Source organism: Diabrotica virgifera, chromosome 3, assembly GCF_917563875.1.
Source record: "Diabrotica virgifera virgifera chromosome 3, PGI_DIABVI_V3a".
Taxonomy (NCBI): Eukaryota; Metazoa; Arthropoda; class Insecta; order Coleoptera; family Chrysomelidae; genus Diabrotica; species Diabrotica virgifera.
Window position 1 is genome coordinate 244,431,522 of NC_065445.1, and position 18,727 is coordinate 244,450,248.

Sequence of the window (18,727 nt, forward strand, 5' to 3'; positions counted from 1 at the left end):
ATTATGTAAACCCTGTATTTTTGTTTAATATTTCATCAACAATAAATATTTAACTGCTTATACGACTAAAATTAAATTCAAAATAATCATTTTGCGAAATAATAGCAGATATATTAAAATTAGTGCGTTGTAAAAAAAGGAACTGCAAATAAATAGGTTTAAAACGTGAGCAGGACAATGGAGAACGAAAATCCAAATTAATGAAACACACATAGGGTCGGTTGTTCGAACGCTAATCAACAATGATCACTATCAAATATTTAATTACTGTCACAACTGTAAATGTCAACTTCGGTTGGGTTGCTGAAAACATAATTGATTATTATTATGAGATTAGTAAATCAATTAACATAACAATTATAAACATAATTGATTAACTAATTTCATAATTGTAATCAATAATTACGTTTTCAGCAATCCAATCAAAGTTGACATTGACAGTTGTGACAGTATTTAAATATTTGATAATGATCATTTATGATTAGCGTTCGAACAACCGGCCCTTAAAGAAGTACACCATCTTAATTACCATCAAAATGCTACATACTATGTACAGGGTTATTCAGATCCCCTTGTAAACTGCTTTATTTACAGAATTAGAAAAAATGTAAAATACAAAAGTTATTCGATTTTTAAAGTATGATTTTTTGACATATATATCGTACTAGTGACGTCATCCATTTGGGCGTGATGACGTAATCGACTATTTTTTTAAATGAAAATAGGGGTCGAGTGCTAGCTCATTTGAAAGGGTATTCAATTCCCTATTCAGTAATATAAACATTAACATGATTATTCAGGGTGTCCAAATTTTTTTTAAATTAAATTAATTGACACAAATAGAAGAATGTAGGTAATTTATTTAATTTAAAATACATTTTAATGCTGGTAGAAAACAGAAATAAAAGTTTATTGCACAAATAAACATTGATTTTTGCTTAAATTCAATGTTCAAACTGCCAAGAGGCAGATGGGTGGCAGCTTGAACATTGAATTTAAGTGAAAATTAATGTTTATTTGTTCAATAAATATTTATTTCTGTTTTCTGACAGCAGTAGAATGTATTTTAAATTAAATAAAGTACATACAGTCTTCTTTTTGTGTCAATTAATTTAATTTAAAAAATTGTTTGGACAGCCTGTATAATTAATCATGTTAATGTTTATATTACTGAATAGGGAATTGAATAACCTTTCAAATGAGCTGGCACTCGACCCCTATTCCCATTTATAAAAATCGTCGATTACGTCATAAGGACCAACTGGGTGACGTCACTAGTACGATATATATGTCAAAAAATCATAATTTAAAAATCGAATAACTTTTGTATTTTACATTTTTTTCTAATTCTGTAAATAAAGCAGTTTACAGGGGGGTCAAAATACAGTGAATAACCCTGTACATCAACAAGAAAGTGGAAATAATAGATAGGCTAATCCCTTGAAATAAAACTATGAAAAAATTTCAATATTGGATCAATAAGGAGGCAGTATAGAATTTAATATTGAAGATATCAAGTGTTATGCGAAATCAATGATGAAAAAGATATATTGAAAAAAAAGTTATGAAACAACTGTTAGGCAAAAAAGTACAAAATAAAAGGCAAACAACTGGAAATACTACAATTATAGGGACAATTAACAGAATATTTGTCTAAATGCTCTACGAACCTAGAAATAGTGCTATCGCACCTAGAAATAGTGCACCTAGAAATAGTGCACCTAGAAATAGTGCTAAACGAAACCGTAGATTTTCTTGTTTTGTTAATGCCATACTCTGCATAGAGTACAAAGACTCGTTTCATATGGGCTCTCTGAACCGCAAAGTGGAATGTTTTCCTGGCGGTGCCTTTTGGTATGTGATACCTGGGTTAAGCAGAAAGCTTGAATTGAGTCGAAATTCATTTCGCTTATTCCCCGTTAGAGGGCGTTCTATCCATACTGCGATTTAAATTATTTTAATTTATATCGACAATCTACGGTCGGAACGGTAAAAATCTGTCTTCCTTAGAGCCTCCTTGACAACAGGTAGACCTAGAAATAGTGCTATCGGGGGATGGAGGAAGACAGATTTTAATCAAAACGAAACCGTAGATTTTCTTGTTTTGTTAATGCCATACTCTGCATAGAGTACAAAGACTCGTTTTATATGGGCTCTCTGAACCGCAAAGTGGAATGTTTTCCTGGCGGTGCCTTTTGGTATGTGATACCTGGGTTAAGCAGAAAGCTTGAATTGAGTCGAAATTAATTTCGCTTATTCCCCGTTAGAGGGCGTTCTATCCATACTGCGATTTAAATTATTTTAATTTATATCGACAATCTACGGTCGGAATGGTAAAAATCTGTCTTCCTTAGAGCCTCCTTGACAACAGGTAGACCTAGAAATAGTGCTATCGGGGGATGGAGGAAGACAGATTTTAATCAAAACGAAACCGTAGATTTTCTTGTTTTGTTAATGCCATACTCTGCATAGAGTACAAAGACTCGTTTTATATGGGCTCTCTGAACCGCAAAGTGGAATGTTTTCCTGGCGGTGCCTTTTGGTATGTGATACCTGGGTTAAGCAGAAAGCTTGAATTGAGTCGAAATTAATTTCGCTTATTCCCCGTTAGAGGGCGTTCTATCCATACTGCGATTTAAATTATTTTAATTTATATCGACAATCTACGGTCGGAATGGTAAAAATCTGTCTTCCTTAGAGCCTCCTTGACAACAGGTAGACCTAGAAATAGTGCTATCGGGGGATGGAGGAAGACAGATTTTAATCAAAACGAAACCGTAGATTTTCTTGTTTTGTTAATGCCATACTCTGCATAGAGTACAAAGACTCGTTTCATATGGGCTCTCTGAACCGCAAAGTGGAATGTTTTCCTGGCGGTGCCTTTTGGTATGTGATACCTAGGTTAAGCAGAAAGCTTGAATTGAGTCGAAATTCATTTCGCTAAAATAAACAGTACCTACTGAAATACATATGCCTCAAAGTACTCCGCACAAACCTTATGGAAATTAGGTCCCAGTGGATTTAGTTCATACTTTGGGAAAATACTCTTTGAAGCATCCTGATGAAAAGTTCTCATGGGCATATCTCGATCGTATGGAGGATTTTCAAGATATAGAGGCACAAACTCGGAAAATTATAAGATTTACCGGGTATTCCAATTCCCTGAGTTACTGGTTATCTGGCAACATGTAGAAGTTTGGATTAAATAAAAGTACTAGTAGTCTAGGATTTTTTCCTGGCTATCCAATGACGACCTTTACTTTGACTGTGACCTTTAACGGTTGGGATCGCTAAACACGAATATGCCATCAGAATTAACCTCCGGAGGACGTGGTGGCCAGGGCCACTGCAAGGGACGTCGTCTTCTCAAGTTTCGATGGTTTTCGGCATTTATTTGATGGAAATGAATTACTGGAGGGTTTTTTGAGGTCGCTAAACACGAATATGCCACCAGAACCGACTCCCGGAGCACTTGGTTTCCAAAGTCAATGAAAGGGGCTCCTGGAGTTTCGAGGGTCTTCGGTACTACATTGATCCAAACGGATTACTCATCGGTTTTTGGAGTTGCTGAACACGAATACCCCATCAGAACAAACATCGGAGTACCTGGTGCCTAAGGCACGTCATGCTTTGGAGATTAGAGAGCTTTCGGTACTAAATTAATGTAAACTGATTACTCACAGGTTTTTGGGGCTGCCGTGAGTAATCCAATCGTATTAATTTAATGCCGAAAACTCTCGAAACTCGAGAAGATTAATAAACTTAGGCACCATGTGCTCCGTGGGTCGAATCTGATGACGTATTAGCGTTCAGCGACCCCAAAAAGCCATGAGTAATCCGTTTTTATCAATTTAATGCCGAAAACCCTCGAAACTCCATAAGATGAAGTGCCGTAGGCACAATGTGATTCATGAGTCGGATCTGATAGTGTATGCATGTTGTACAACCCCAAAAATCTAAGAGTAATCCAGTTGATTCCTCCGAAACTCCAGAAGATAACCTGTCTTAGGCACCAGGTGCTCCTGTGTCTGTGCTGATCACGTATTCGTGTTCAGCAACCCCAAAAACCCATAACTAATCCTTTGCATTAATGTAGTACCCAAGACCCTCGAAACTCCAGCAGCCCCTTTCATTGACCTTGCAAACCAGGTGCTCCGGGAGTCGGTTCTGGTGGCATATTCGTATTTAGCGACCTCAAAAAACCCCCCAGTAATTCATTTGCATCAATTAAATGCCGAAAACCATCGAAACTCTAGAAGATGACGTCCCTTGCAGTGGCCCTGGCCACCACGTGCTTCGGAGGTCAATTCTGATGGCATATTCGTGTTTAGCGATCCCAAAAACCCATGAGTAATCTGTTTATATCAATTTAATGCCGAAAACCCTTGAAACTCTAGAAGATGACGTCCGTTGAAGGTCAAGGTCAAAGTAAAGGTGGCCACTGGATAGCCAGGAAAAAATCCTAGACTGCTAGTACTTTTCTTTGATCCAAACTTTTACATGTTGCCAGATAACCAGTAACTCAGGGAATTGGAATACCCAGTAAATCTTATAATTTTCCGAGTTTGTGCCTATATATCTTGAAAATCCTCCATACGATCGAGTTGTGCTCATGAGAACTTTTCATCACAATGCTTCAAAGAGTATTTGCCCAAAGTATGAACTAAATCCACTGGGACCTAATTTCCATAAGGTTTGTGCGGGGTACTTTGTATGTTTCATGCGCCGAAACGTACTGAGTGGTTTCCGAGCGTTGTTATAACGTATGTGAATGTCGTATTCAAGTTAGGTGCTTCAGGATGGTTCTCAGTTTTGCATAAAAAAATGTAATCGTGGAGCACTATTATCGAGGAGTATCGATCATACGGAAAAGGTCGCGAAAACGGTCAAAGCTTAAAATCAAAAATGGTGTGGATCGCCTTATTACGCTTGGCAGTGATTTTCCATACCCAACGCAATAACCAGACCTAACGTCACCTGATGGGTACATTATGGAGAATGCGTTATGCATTATGCATTATGGAGGTTTCTTCCAAAGCGGTCCTCTATGTTGTCACATAATACTATCCCTTACATGGTGTTTGAAATATATACAAAAAACCTTGCTGCACTCTCTGATTGAACTGGAATAATGATGCGGCTGTAGTTTCGTGTTGCAACGAAATTGAAAATGGTTATTCATTTTTGATTGAAATATATACGTTTATGGAATCTTAAATCTAAGAGTATAACTACTTATACTTACACTCTATTTGAAAGAAGGTATATAGCCACTGCCGTACCAATCACTTCCTGCATATCACTACCTATAATCGCTATCTCTATCATTATCCACAATATCAGTCGCGGTACTTTCCTATATTGTCTATAACACATCTCTGCTAAATGTAGACCCGTCACAACGCCCAGTCTGGCCGACAATCGCTGCATTAAAAGTCCTAAAAGAGTTGCACTAAGAAGTACCCATAGTAACCTATATTGGGCGACGGTTCCACTTTGTAGATCGCTTTCGATATTGCCGGGATCTAAGTAGGCGATGGACATCAGAAACCCTGGTCCTGTGAACGCCCATAATTTTCTAAAGCTGAACCCCGTCTGAAAAAGAAACGATTCCGTATGAGATTGCTATAATTAAAAGGTACCGTCGAACAGTTCAAAAGTTATGCATGACTCCTCATATTCACGATTTTTTACACTTTTAGAAATCAGTATCCATATTTAACTTCATGATAATTAAACTTTCCCACTCTCTAGATTCACAGCGTTTACGTCGCAAGCGCTTATAGTCCAGGGTAATAAGGTTTTTTCCATGACACTTGAGCAGCCAGGGTACTGAAGCGTTTTTTCGACAGGTAATACCTATAAGAGCAAATTGTAACTATTTCCTGAGTAGGATCTGGCGGCCATTTTTATTTACTTATAAGCAATTAAGTGTCAAAAAATGACATTTTTTACTTTTTTTTTCAAATTAATGAAAACTTACCGTTTTTTTAGTACAAACATCTTCGAGATTATGGAAAACGCTTTAAAATTACGTACTACAAAGTTTGATATACTCATTTATTGTTAATATAATTGCGAAAAAAGGTCGGAATTGCAAAAAAAAATATTTTCGCAATAACTGTTGTATAAAATTAGTGTACAGCTCTGAAATTTTTGTCAAATGAGGGTTCTTTGGTGCTTAATATGTGATAAAAATTTCAAAGCGATTCATTCAATTGTTTAAATTTTATTCAAATTGTTTATCCCAAAGAAAAATTTTTTTGCAATAACATAAGTCAGAAAAAAATGACTTTAGGACCATTCCACAGGTGTCAAATGAAAGAGCATGAGCTATATTTTCAACTTGGTTTAAAAAAAGTGAATAAAAAATGCATTTATTAGTAATAAATAATTATGCAAAAGTGTCGTAAATCTTTCCTTATAAACCTTTTATTTTGTTATATAAGAAATTATATATATTTATTACAATTTTTTATCAATTATGATATAAATAACATTACTCGGTCGTTGTACACTTAAAACAGGGTAAAAAAGTTAATTTTTTTGGAAAAAGTTATTCAAAAAGTTTATAAAGAAAAATTGACGATACTTTTGCATAATTATTTATTATTAATAAATGCATTGTTTATTCACATTTTTGAATCATGTTGAAAATGTAGCTCATGCTCTTTCATTTGACACCTGTGGAATGGTCCTAACGCCTTTTTTTCTGACTTATGTTATTGCAAAAAAAATGTTCTCTGGGATAAACAATTTGAATAAAATTTAAACAATTGAATGAATCGCTTTGAAATTTTTATCACATATTAAGCACCAAAGAACCCTCATTTGACAAAAATTTCAAAGCTGTACACTCATTTTTACAACAGTTATTGCGAAAATATTTTTTTTTGCAATTCCGACCTTTTTTCGCAATTACATTGACAATAAATGAGTATATCAAACTTTTCAATACGTCATTTTAAAGCTCTTTCCATAATCTCGAAGATATTTGTACTAAAAAAATCATAAGTTTCACTGCTTTCCGTTGATTTGAAAAAAAAAGGGGAAATGCCATTTTTTGGCAGTTAATTGTTTATAAATAAAAATGGCCGCCAGATCCTACGCAGGAAATAGTTACAATTAGTTCCTATAGGTATTACCTGTCGAAAAACGCTTCAGTACCCTGGCTGTTGAAGTGTCACGAACAGGGTATATTTCTAGGACGTTTCATCGCCGCCGTTTCGATGCCGCCAGTTCGATGCCGATGCCGGCCGATTCATCGCCAGTCAATTAATTGTTATCTGATATATTTCCGAATTTTCGACAGTTACAATTATTAGTTATTTTTAGTATTAATTAGGAATTCTAGAAAATGCGAGATATGACGGCGATGAAATGGACTAGCGATGAACCGGCGGCATCGAAACGGCCGGCGATGAACCGGCGGCATCGAAACGTCCCATTCCGTATTTTTGTCTTATTACCCTGGCCTATTACTCTAGTTTATCGTCAGCATCGTTGTCAAATCGTACCGTTTCACTAAATCACCTTGTATAATTAAAAAAATAAAAAAGTTACATAGTTCAGTACGAAAATCCAGTGTATAAAAATAAAGATACGCAAATAGCAAATATAAAAATTAAAGAAGCCAGTGAACTTCAACTATCATTGTTTCCTAATTGATATCCCTTATCAAGTAGGAATATTTTTTGTATTATTTCACCCATTACTCCTCCTTGTGGGTCTGATAAACAAAACAACACATTAAAACACATATATAAACTATATACAACATGACATTTACAGTTCTTGGAATTCAGATCTGCAAACTCTTTTTGGTTCTTTTTATTTTGAATATTTTAGCATTTAAATGTAAGAATTTAAATCGATGGGACATGGTAATTAGTTCAATTTTAAGAGAGGTTTTCACAGAAATGTTAATGTTACTGCTTCTATAGGAAATTTTATACAGAGTACCAGAAATCCTTGACTTTTCATAAATAATAAATACGCAAAATATATGTAAACAACTGAGACAGGATTTTGATTGTATTATACATAATTAGTTATGATTTAAATATAAAAAGTCTATGGGAGCAAGTACCTATATGTGAAAAAAATGAGTTCGTCAAGGTTGCATGATGACACCGTTACTAACAATTTTCTTTAAAATAGATTTTTAAAAGGGCATTAAATTCTAAAGATATTGGGCACGCGTTATGGTGAATGACGAAACTATAATTGCCATGAGAAATGCAGATGAAACCATATTAGTCCAGTCGTCAGAAATTTGATATCTAAAACGAGACGAATAAGCTGGACTCTGTAGCCGTATAAAAAAAAGTGTTTCACACAAGAAATGTAGCTGAGATAATTTTGAAAAATTAAAATCGGTCCATTAGAATTTAGAAGTCGTGATATTGCAAATTTATGATTAAAAAATTATCGATTAAGTAAAACCTCCGTTAACCGAAATAATAGAGGGGGGAGACCGTTTCGGATAAAAAGAATTAAAAATAACATTGTTTTTTGTATTCTTGTATCAAATTACATAGTATTGGAGAGATATAGCTGCAAAACATCGTTGTCAAAGGAAAATACAACAGAAAATAGAAGATTTCTTAAAAAAACACTCGTAAACATGTTCATTTTCCTTAATTTTATTGCTTTTTTTAATTCACTCTTTATTGACGAAATTATTGAAACTGTCAGCCATTTCGGTTAAACGATGTTTCGGTTAAAAATGTTTCGGTTAACGGAGGTTTTACTGTATATCTAACATTTTCATTTTGCTTTCACTCAATATAAAAAGATTTAAAGCACCTCATTTTAAAGCTATCATTATAAGACTGATTACTATAAATTTTTCACTATAAGAATATTATTTTCAAAGGCTTTTTGAATAGGACCTGATTCGGATGAGAATACAAATATTCCCAACAAATTAGCTCTAGCTTATGGAGAAAATTTTTGTAAAGTTCTACCTACTCTAGATAATGTAACAAATTCCGGTTATAATAGTAAGATAGGAACAAAATAACTGCACTTCAATGTGAATCTGAAAAATACTTACAGTCGGAAAAATGAAAGAATACCCATGAACGAACATATAAAACACGCTGTATTTCCCTGTCACCGTGTCACAAAGAAAATTGGCCAGCGCAAGTACATGTAATAATAATTATTACATGTAGTTGCGCTGGCCAATTTTTTGTATGACACGGTGACAGAAAAATACAGCGTGTTTTATATGTTCGTTCATGGGTATTCTTTCATTTTTCCTACTGTAATTGATTTTGGCCAAAGTATATTTTTTTCACTCTTCAAATTTCAAATTACTGTATTTTAAAGAAAGTTTTATCAAAATTAGTTTAGTAAAGTCCAAAATGTTCATTCTTCATTGTACTATGTATAGTCCTCATAAACATGATATTCTATTCCTATCATTTGTTACGCACTGAAAAATGCTTATGAAAAGGACAATACTAACATTTTTGATCTCATACCACCGAAAAATCATTATAAACAAATTCGATTGTTTATTTACACCTAATTTTTTTACTTTAAGAGCATAGGCGCAAAATGTCGGTTGTCAAAATGTTCAATGTGTTTTAAATGTATTTCATTTTTTTCGAATCCCGAGAAAACTAATAAATATTTTTGAAAAATTTAAACGCAAAATGAAAGATTCTATTATATTACCGAGGGCCGAAAGTCCCTTAGAATAAACAAAAAGATTCTTTTGAATGAGATATTTGAAATTAAAAGTCACACTAAATTTTCTCTTCTTTTTCACCCCTGTTAACTTATTAAAATAAACACTATAGAAGTTTTCAGGGAGTATAGCTTCGTCAGAAATTGAGACAATTTAATTTTTTTAAATTCATTTTAAAGATTATAATCATAGCTTTAAAATGAGGTACTTTAGTATATTATGCAACGAGCATTTAGTGATGGTCATTATGAAGCGAGTAAGAGGAATACGAAATGCGCCGCCTAGCGGCGAGTTTATAGTACGAGCTTCATAATGATAATTAAATGCAAGTTTTATACACGATTTTTTCTATGATCATTCACAACAAAAAATATATTCAAATTTGTTAATTTTGTAACGCAAACAAATTAAGTAGTTTGTCAATTTGTTTACATATTGAGAACTGTCAAAGCGTATGTATTTGACTCGCCATTCATCGCGAATGTCATATCGCGATTCTATTGGTTAAAAATATGTATCACAATGAAGTTCATTATGATACAGGTAATGAAATCATAATTGACATATTATAGATAGTATGAGAATAGAAAATTAGTATATTATTCAACGAGCATGTAATGATGGCTATTACTCACGATGATGAAGTTTGCGACACGAGCCGTAGGCGAGTGTCGTAATTCATCAGAGTGAGTAATAGCCATTACATGCAAGTAGAATACTATACTTTTTCTACGACCTTCTTTATTTTAATTAGTAAAAAAATATAATTATCAACTACTCCAGATTAAAATTATAATTTACAAAAATTAATTTTTTTTACCAATAGTACACGGCTAAATACCTAATTGGTTGCTTACTATTAATTAGCAATGCTGTCTTTATATGTACCTATTGTAAAAGACACAACAATAAATAAATAGTCAATTCAAGTTATATTTATTTCCGAAAAATTATGAGTATAAATTTGTACCTCCTGTCACTGTAATAAACAGGAAATGGCTATTGTCGGTTGACGTATTTAAAAATTTATAATGCACATTTATATTTAACTATATATAATATAAGAATATTACTATATATAATATGTTATACTTAAAATATATATCACAAGATAACTTTATAAAATAAACACAATATAAGTTTTAAATTCCAATAAACACAGCAAATACGCTAACGTCACTGTCATTGAAAATGGTAAACGTCAAAATTCATAATAGTAAACAAAGTTTAAAGGTAAAAAATATACTGACGCATTGTTACAGTTAAAAATCGTTTAAAAAATTGTCGAAGTTAATTATTGATATAAATAATTACAATAATTATTTTGTTAAATAAGCAAGTTATTTTATTGTAAGTAATTTTATTTGCAGTTTATATAAGACTAATATTAAAAGTGATATTCGCTACTTGAACCTAATTTCAGCCCGTGAGTAATGACCCGTGAGTAACTTCAGCCCGTGAGTAATGAACTATTACTCACGGGTAAAGTAATAGGTGTTATTATCTATTCAAAAATAGCGAATAATGAGCACATTACTAAACGGTCGTAGAAAAATCTTTTTATCTACTCTGTCATATTATGTATGTTTTTAGTTTGTGAAAACTGTCATTATAGATAGCAGTGCGTGAAGGGTTTAAAGTGTGCGTGAAGTAACAATGTATTTTAAATGGGATTTACTTTTTCGCACTGTTTTTTGGCACACTTTCATATAATCAAATATCCTTAACTTTCGCGTTGTCATGGTGATGACATATGAGCAATAAATTACAACAAAAGTTTTGAGAGTTACAGTTTTTTTATTTGTTTATCGTAGATAAAATATTGTATGAAACTGTGCGTGAAGTATTTTTTGCGAACTTACGCGATATATAGCACTCGCTGCGCTCGTGCTCTAAACATCGCGTGCGTTCGCAAAAAGCATACTTCACGAACGGTTTCATAAATAACTATTATGTGGAACAAAAGCAAAGTTATACTCAAAAATGTTTGATATTGTAGTTGATAATTTCGTATCTGTTAATAATAAATTTGCAATATCTCGGCTTCTAATGAACCAATTTTAATTTTTCAAAGTTTGTTTTTTTTTTAAGAAACAAAACATAATTTGTAAAAAGGGTATATATTTATTAGTTTATTAGCTATAGTCATTTAAACAATTAAATTGTTACTAGCAAACTCCTGTCAAAAAATTCGGATTATCATGTTGAAGATTTGGATTCACCGTGTCAAAATACATAAAAATCAGTAGTTGTTAGTTGTAAAATCTCATGGATCTCAATCGGCCACGAAACACCCTAGACTCTAGACTAGAGTATAAAATTTATGATTTAAAAATTGCTTACCCCTTCGACTTCTGGTATCCTAATTCTTTGGTCTGCAAAATATGTCTGTTTAGAAGCCAACTGGGTGGATTCGTTTGGCCTCGAGTTTGTTTTTGGGCTATAAGTTACTGAAGATGTACCTGAATCTTGTTCTTGAGCTGCATCACCGTCTCCGCCATCCGGCGTTATATTTGATTTGATGGCCATTCTGAAATAAAAAAATTAATTGATAATTTTATTCATTTAAATATGTTTAAAATTATTTATTAATAATGTAAGAGAACTCTCCATTTCTACCAACTTCTACGAAGACGTTTCTACCAACAAAATCGTTTGAAATGAACATTGGCATCAAACAAGGAGACACGCTGTCACCTCTCCTCTTTAATATAAACCTGGGAATCTGGGAATGGTAGAAATAACAACACAAATTAGAACAACAAAGCAATAGTGTTTAACACAGACTGAGAGACTTGCCTTGAGAATAACATTCGGGTGATACAATTCATTGAGGCGAGGAAGATCCCCTACTCTCCCCCTGATAGCACTCTGATGCGCTATAGGGGCTCTCTGTCAATAAAGTTCTTATCATGTGGCCAACGTGAGGAGCTCTATTCCTGCTATCTCTAGTGACTTATCTTATCATCGATCTGTAGTACTTGCTCCAGTTCGGTGACTCGGCGCTCGAGGATGTGGGCCACTCTTGTCCGTTTTTTTGGGGTTTTTTTTAGTATTTTTTGTAGCTTGTGCCTTTTGTTAGTGTTTTTAATTTATTTGCTGGCCGAAGCCAACAAATTAGAATATAAGTAGTGACAGTAAATGAATCAAAACTACTATTAGCATACGAGGATGACATTGATATTGTCGGAAACACTGTAAATGAAACTTTTGACAAAAAATAGATACCTATATCTCACAATAAAACACTGAAAAACGTTTGTTTTCTATACTTCCACAAAATTTATTACAACTATGTTATTACTACAGCTGTTTCGGCAAAGTGCCTTTCTCAAGTGATATATTTTACAATGTGTTTGCCTTTTTAAGTCTTTAACTGAAGAGGTTGAGGAGTGGGGAGCTGTTTGTCTCGAGTTGGTCATTCAGAATTATATCTGTATTTTTCAATTTATTAATTTCCATTGATTCTAAAAGTGATAGCTTAAGGCCTTTATTTTGAATATGTAGAATTTGAAACTCTTCATTGAAAGAATGATTATGATCTAGAACAGGGGTTCCCAAACTGGGGGGCGTGAGGACATATCAGGGGGGGGGCACGAAAGAAGTTGAACATTAAATTAAATTTAGTTATTTTTCTAAAATTAAAAATTAATCGCTTCATACAAATTAGATAGTTGATGCAGTAAAATAATCGCCATTTTTTGCTATTCAACTAGACGAGAGTATTGAGTACTGACATATCACAATGTTATCAGTTAATTGTTTATGTTTGGTATATTCAAAACAAAAGAATGAAAGACGAGCTACTCTTTTCTACAGAGTTGGAGAGTGGAGACCACAACAAAAGCTATTAATGTTATGAAAGCAGTGTGAGAGTTTTTTGACAAACATGAACTCTCTTGGCAAAAACTGATCAGTTTATGTACAGATGGCGCACCTTCAATGCTTGGTTTTCGCTCAGGCTATTTACAATTAGTAATAGAGAAAAATGCTGATGTGATTGGGATACACTGTTTTATACATCGACAAGCCTTGGCAGCAAAAACCCTTCCAAATGAACTTATGGCTGTCTTAAAGTTGTGTATTAAAGTACTACATTAAAAAAACAGTGCGTTGAATACTCGACTGTTTAAAACTCTTTGTGAAGATTTAGAAAGTGATCACAAAACACTGTTACTTCATACAGAAGTACGATGACGACTCTCAAAAGGAAACATGTTGGCAAGATTATTTGACCTTTGAGATGAAGTAATCACCTTGGAACATCAAAAGCAAAATGAGCTAAACATGGCCTTCAAAAAACATTGTACCCAAGTAATATTGGCTTATTTGTCAGACATCTTTGACTCGTTGAACAACCTTAACCTAAAACAGCAGGGTGGAGACTCAAATATAGTAGTTACTCATTGTGATTGAGGCTTAGTTACTCAACTTTGGAGGCGTAAAATATCAGCAAACCCCTGAAATTATTCAAATTTCTCTAAAGTAGAGCCAATCTCAGAAGAAACACGCTTCAAGGACATTTATGAAGGATCAAGTTTGAAAATCCAAATATCAAACCATTTGGAGAGCCTAATTGAAGAGTTCCAGAAATACTTCCCAAACACTTGTGACAATTTTATTTACAGAATGTCAACTGATCCATTTCATGTCAACATAGACTCCCTGCCTGAATCGCTTCAAGAAGATGCTTTGCAAATAAATCCAAATTATTTTTTGCACGATTCCTCTGCCAAATACTTTGTTATAATTGACAAACCTTCATTTTGGTTCAAATATTTCAAAGTGTATCTTAGTGTATCACGGGAAGCTCTTCATTTATATTTGCCTTTTTCAAGTAACTATTTGTGCGATTTTCAACACCCGTGGCAATTAAAGCAAAGTATCGGAATAAACTTGATGTTGGTAGTGACTTGTACTGTGCACTTACTAAAATTCAGCCACCAATAAGCATACTAGTAAATAAAATGCAAGCATATCCATCGCACTAACCAACCTAATCTATTTTTCTTTTATTAATAATTTTTGTATTTAATGGAAACTGATATTGTTGTATCTTATGGCAGAATAAATAAATGTTTTGTTTTCAAGCTAATACTTATTTGTTTTTGTTTTGTTCCTATTTAGGCTCATACAATTTATTTTAAAGGGGGGGGGCGCGAGAAGCTTTCATTTCAACAAAAGGGGGCGTGGTACAAAAAAGTTTGGGAACCCCTGATCTAGAAGGTGAAAGTAGATACCTATATGTAAAAAACCATACAAAAGAGACGAGATAGAATAGGGCAAAATGTAACAATAGGCCCATTAAACTTTCAAAAAGTAGAGCGTTTTGAATGTCTCGAAGCAACATTCACCGCAGAAAACGATATCACGGAAGAGATAAAAGGGAGAATTCTGGCAGCAAACAGATATATGTATAGCCACCACAACATTATTGAATCCAAGAGCATAACACGAATCTCAAAAGTAAGGATATAATATAAAACACGAATTAGACCGGTACTCATGTATGGGTGAGACGTGGACACTATCAAAAGCAATGGAAAGAAAACTAACATTTTTTTAGGGAAAAATCCGCAGAAGAGACTTCGGACCCTATCACGACCTAAATACTAACCAATACCGAATGAGAACAAACGTCGGGGTCAAAGAGATCCAAATAGGAAATTTTCGTTACATACAACGAAATGTTAACTTGGAAAGTTTGATTGATAAATTGCAATGAACAAGAATTTAAAACATGTTGAATACTATGAGTATCTATCTATTCTTGACTGGAATAACTGTCGACTGATTTAACTGGATAGTTTCAATTGTAAACAGAGACTAATCGAAACTATTTACATACATACCTTAGATTATAATAGGTTCTATGGTACTTATCCATTAACTGGAGAACATTTTATCATTTTCCAAATAATATAAGACACGAAAGAGACTTATTTACCTACATGAATAAACATACACAAAAAATCTTCTTTAGCAAGGTAGTTACCGAAAAACATTAAAATATCCCGAAGAACTAGTTACGAATATTAGGTACCTATACATATTAAGTTATTTTGAATTGTATTAAACTGCTCGACAAAAGTTAAGGATACATTACAAAAAAAAAATGTTATTTTCAGATCCAGTGGTAGTAAGCAATTAGAGTAGATACTTTTTGAGAAATGAGAAAAAGGGTTACCAAAGAAAACCTGTACACTACAAATACTAAACACATGGAAAGAATACTTCGAAGAGCTGTTAAATGAAATACTCACAACAGAGTAAATATGTAGAAGAAGAATTGAAGGAAAATACCGATCAAGAATGAACAGAGGAAAGACCGCCTAATGAAAAAGAAATATGTAATAGAGAAACTAACCAGAAATTGTTCTATAACACACTTAAGAGCATGAGAAAACCAAAACCAAATACATTGAAAAACGTTAAGGATAAGAATGGAACCATACAGAAGAGAATGAGATTATGGAGAGGTGGAGAGAATACTTTGAAGAACTCCTGGAAGCGAAACAAGTAGAAGGAGATAAGATAGAACAAAACAAAAATCAACACACTCCACAAGAGCAACAGGAACAGATAGGAAATATAACACAAAAGAATTAACAAACGCAATCAACAAAATCAAGATGGGAAAAGCACCGGGACATGACGAAATAACTGCAGAAATGGTCAAATACATGAATGAAGAAAGACAACAAGAATTACTAAACATCATGAACCAAGCTAAAAATGAAAAGAAAGTCCACTAGACTGGCAGATAGGCATTATAACACCATTGTATAAAAAAGGAGATAGCAAAGAATGCTCAAACTATAGGGGAATAACACTTGGAAGCACAGTAGGAAATCTTTATGCTAGTATACTAGAAAACAGACTAAGAGAAAAACTAGAAAACACCTTTGAGGAGAGCCAGAGTGGTTTCAGAAAAGAAAGAGGGACGAACGATCAGATTTTCATAATAAGACAAATAATAGAAAAAGCTCTTAAAACAGAAAAATAAATACATGTATGTTTCATAGATATGGAAGAAGCTTTCGACAGAATTAAAAGACAAGATATTTGGAAAATACTAGAGAAGAGAAAAATTGAACAAGATCTAATAGGATGCATCCAGAGTTTATACGAAAAAACGAAAAGCTATATAAGGACAAGAAATGAAAAATCAAAAGTATTCGACAGCAAAATTGGATTAAAACAAGGTTGTGTCCTGAGCCCACTACTCTTTAACCTAGTACTAGATGACGTAATAAAAGAATGCAAACACAAATGGAGAAAATATAATGTATGATATTGGAAGTTGAGAATGATACAAATAACAGAACTATGCTACGTAGACGACCTGGTGATCATTGGGGAGTCAGAAAAACAATTACAAGAAAATATAAACATATTGTATGAAGAGCTAAAAATCAGAAAAATGAAAATAAACAAAGAAAAATCAAAAACAATGATAATTGGAAGACAAAAAGGAAAACATGAAATAGAAGTAGATGGCAAGCAACTTGAACAGGTAGACAGATTATTTGGGGGTAATCATAAGCCGGGATGGAAAATTAGAAGATGAGATAAATAAAAGAATTGCAAAGACTGGTAAGCTGTACAATATTATTTTGAGTAACTTTTTAGAAAAGAAAGAAATACCTACCTAAGAATATAAAAACGTAAATAGTAAAAGAGATTGTAAAACCCACTCTAACCTATGCCTGTGAATTTTGGGCATTAACAAAAAGGCAAAAGAATAGACTAATAAGCACAGAAATGAGATTTTTGAGAACAATAGAGGAGAAAACAAGGAAAGATAAAATTAGAAATCAAACCTTTAGAGAAAATCTGAAAAGTTAATCCAGTTACAACAACAATCGAACAAGGACAACTTAGATGGCTCGGACATATACTGAGAAGAGGAGAAGAGAAAATAGTAAGACAAATATATGAAACGAGAGATATGGGAAGAAAGAAGAGAGGAAGACCAAGAAAGACGTGGACAGAAGAAGTGATGGAAGCGGCCGACAAAAGAGGAATATAATGGGAGGAAACAAAAGCATTGGCCATGGATAGAAGGAAATGGAAGGAAATGTGGAAGAAAACGACGGAGAACCTAACTCCGTAATAACTCACACCGAAAGGTAGACGAGTTCTGGATTAAGTAAGTAAGAGAAACTAAAGAAAAATAAGAGCCCAGGAAACGATGAAGTAACACTTGAAACATTCAATTATAGAGAACCAGTACTAATTTAGCATTTGGAAAAAATGCTGAAAGAAATATGGAAACAACTACACATTACCGAAAGAATCGACCAAAGCCACACTGTGCCCAATTCGCAAAAACAAGACAACAAAGCTTATTCCAATAATTACACGGGAATACCGCTATTAAATGGTGCATATAAAATATTTGCAGCTTGCAGTAAAATACATATAAAAGATAAGATATCACAAAACATAGATAACGACATAGGAGAATAGTAATGTCGATTCAGAAGAGGACGTAGCACAGCAAATTTTCCTGCTGAGCGAAACACAAGCCACAAGAATATATGGGTTTACACTCGCAATATTATAGGCCGATCATCGAACAATCTGACCCCAAAAAAAAATAAAGGAATTATGAAAATTTGGGAATAGGTAGCTGAAATTGTCTATTATTATATAAGAAAAAGTTTACAATTCTACATCCCCTCCATTTTACAAAAGTGGAGGGGAATACCCCCCTCTCGAAGGTGAAAAATATACATTCAAAATAAGTCCGGAATTGGATAAAATGACTAATTCTAAGCAACTTCTGTTCTATAGAGTTTTTTCCCTAAGTCAATACATTTCGAGTTATTTGCAAGTGAATATGTTAATTTTTAACAGAAAAAAACATTTTTTTGGACGATTTTTCGGAGATAACTCAAAAAGTAAGTATTTCAGCGAAAAAAATATTCTTAGCAAAAATATAGTTTATAAAAAACTGAAAAAAATGGTGTATGCTTGAGGTCTGTAGACCCAGTAGAAGCAGAGTTGTAGCTAATATGAAAT

General features: G+C 33.4%; 1 protein-coding gene across 5 annotated transcripts in view; it reads right to left on the reverse strand.

The window, feature by feature from the left end:
• The window catches only part of LOC114336735 (protein Malvolio), a 99,164-nt gene that overhangs the window by 46,748 nt on the left and 33,689 nt on the right, over positions 1–18,727 (reverse strand). For 4 of the 5 annotated variants that reach the window (XM_028287098.1, XM_028287097.2, XM_028287100.1 and 1 more), the window contains exons 1-3: positions 15,553–15,602; positions 12,044–12,230; positions 5,246–5,595 (exon numbers count right to left, since the gene is read on the reverse strand). In XM_028287098.1, the coding sequence (XP_028142899.1) occupies positions 5,246–5,595; positions 12,044–12,230; positions 15,553–15,587 (572 nt within the window). In that variant the 5' untranslated portion in view covers positions 15,588–15,602. Of the gene's footprint in view, positions 1–5,245; positions 5,596–12,043; positions 12,231–15,552; positions 15,603–18,727 lie in introns of those variants that run through there. The other variant, XM_028287101.2, reaches the window with a different exon arrangement.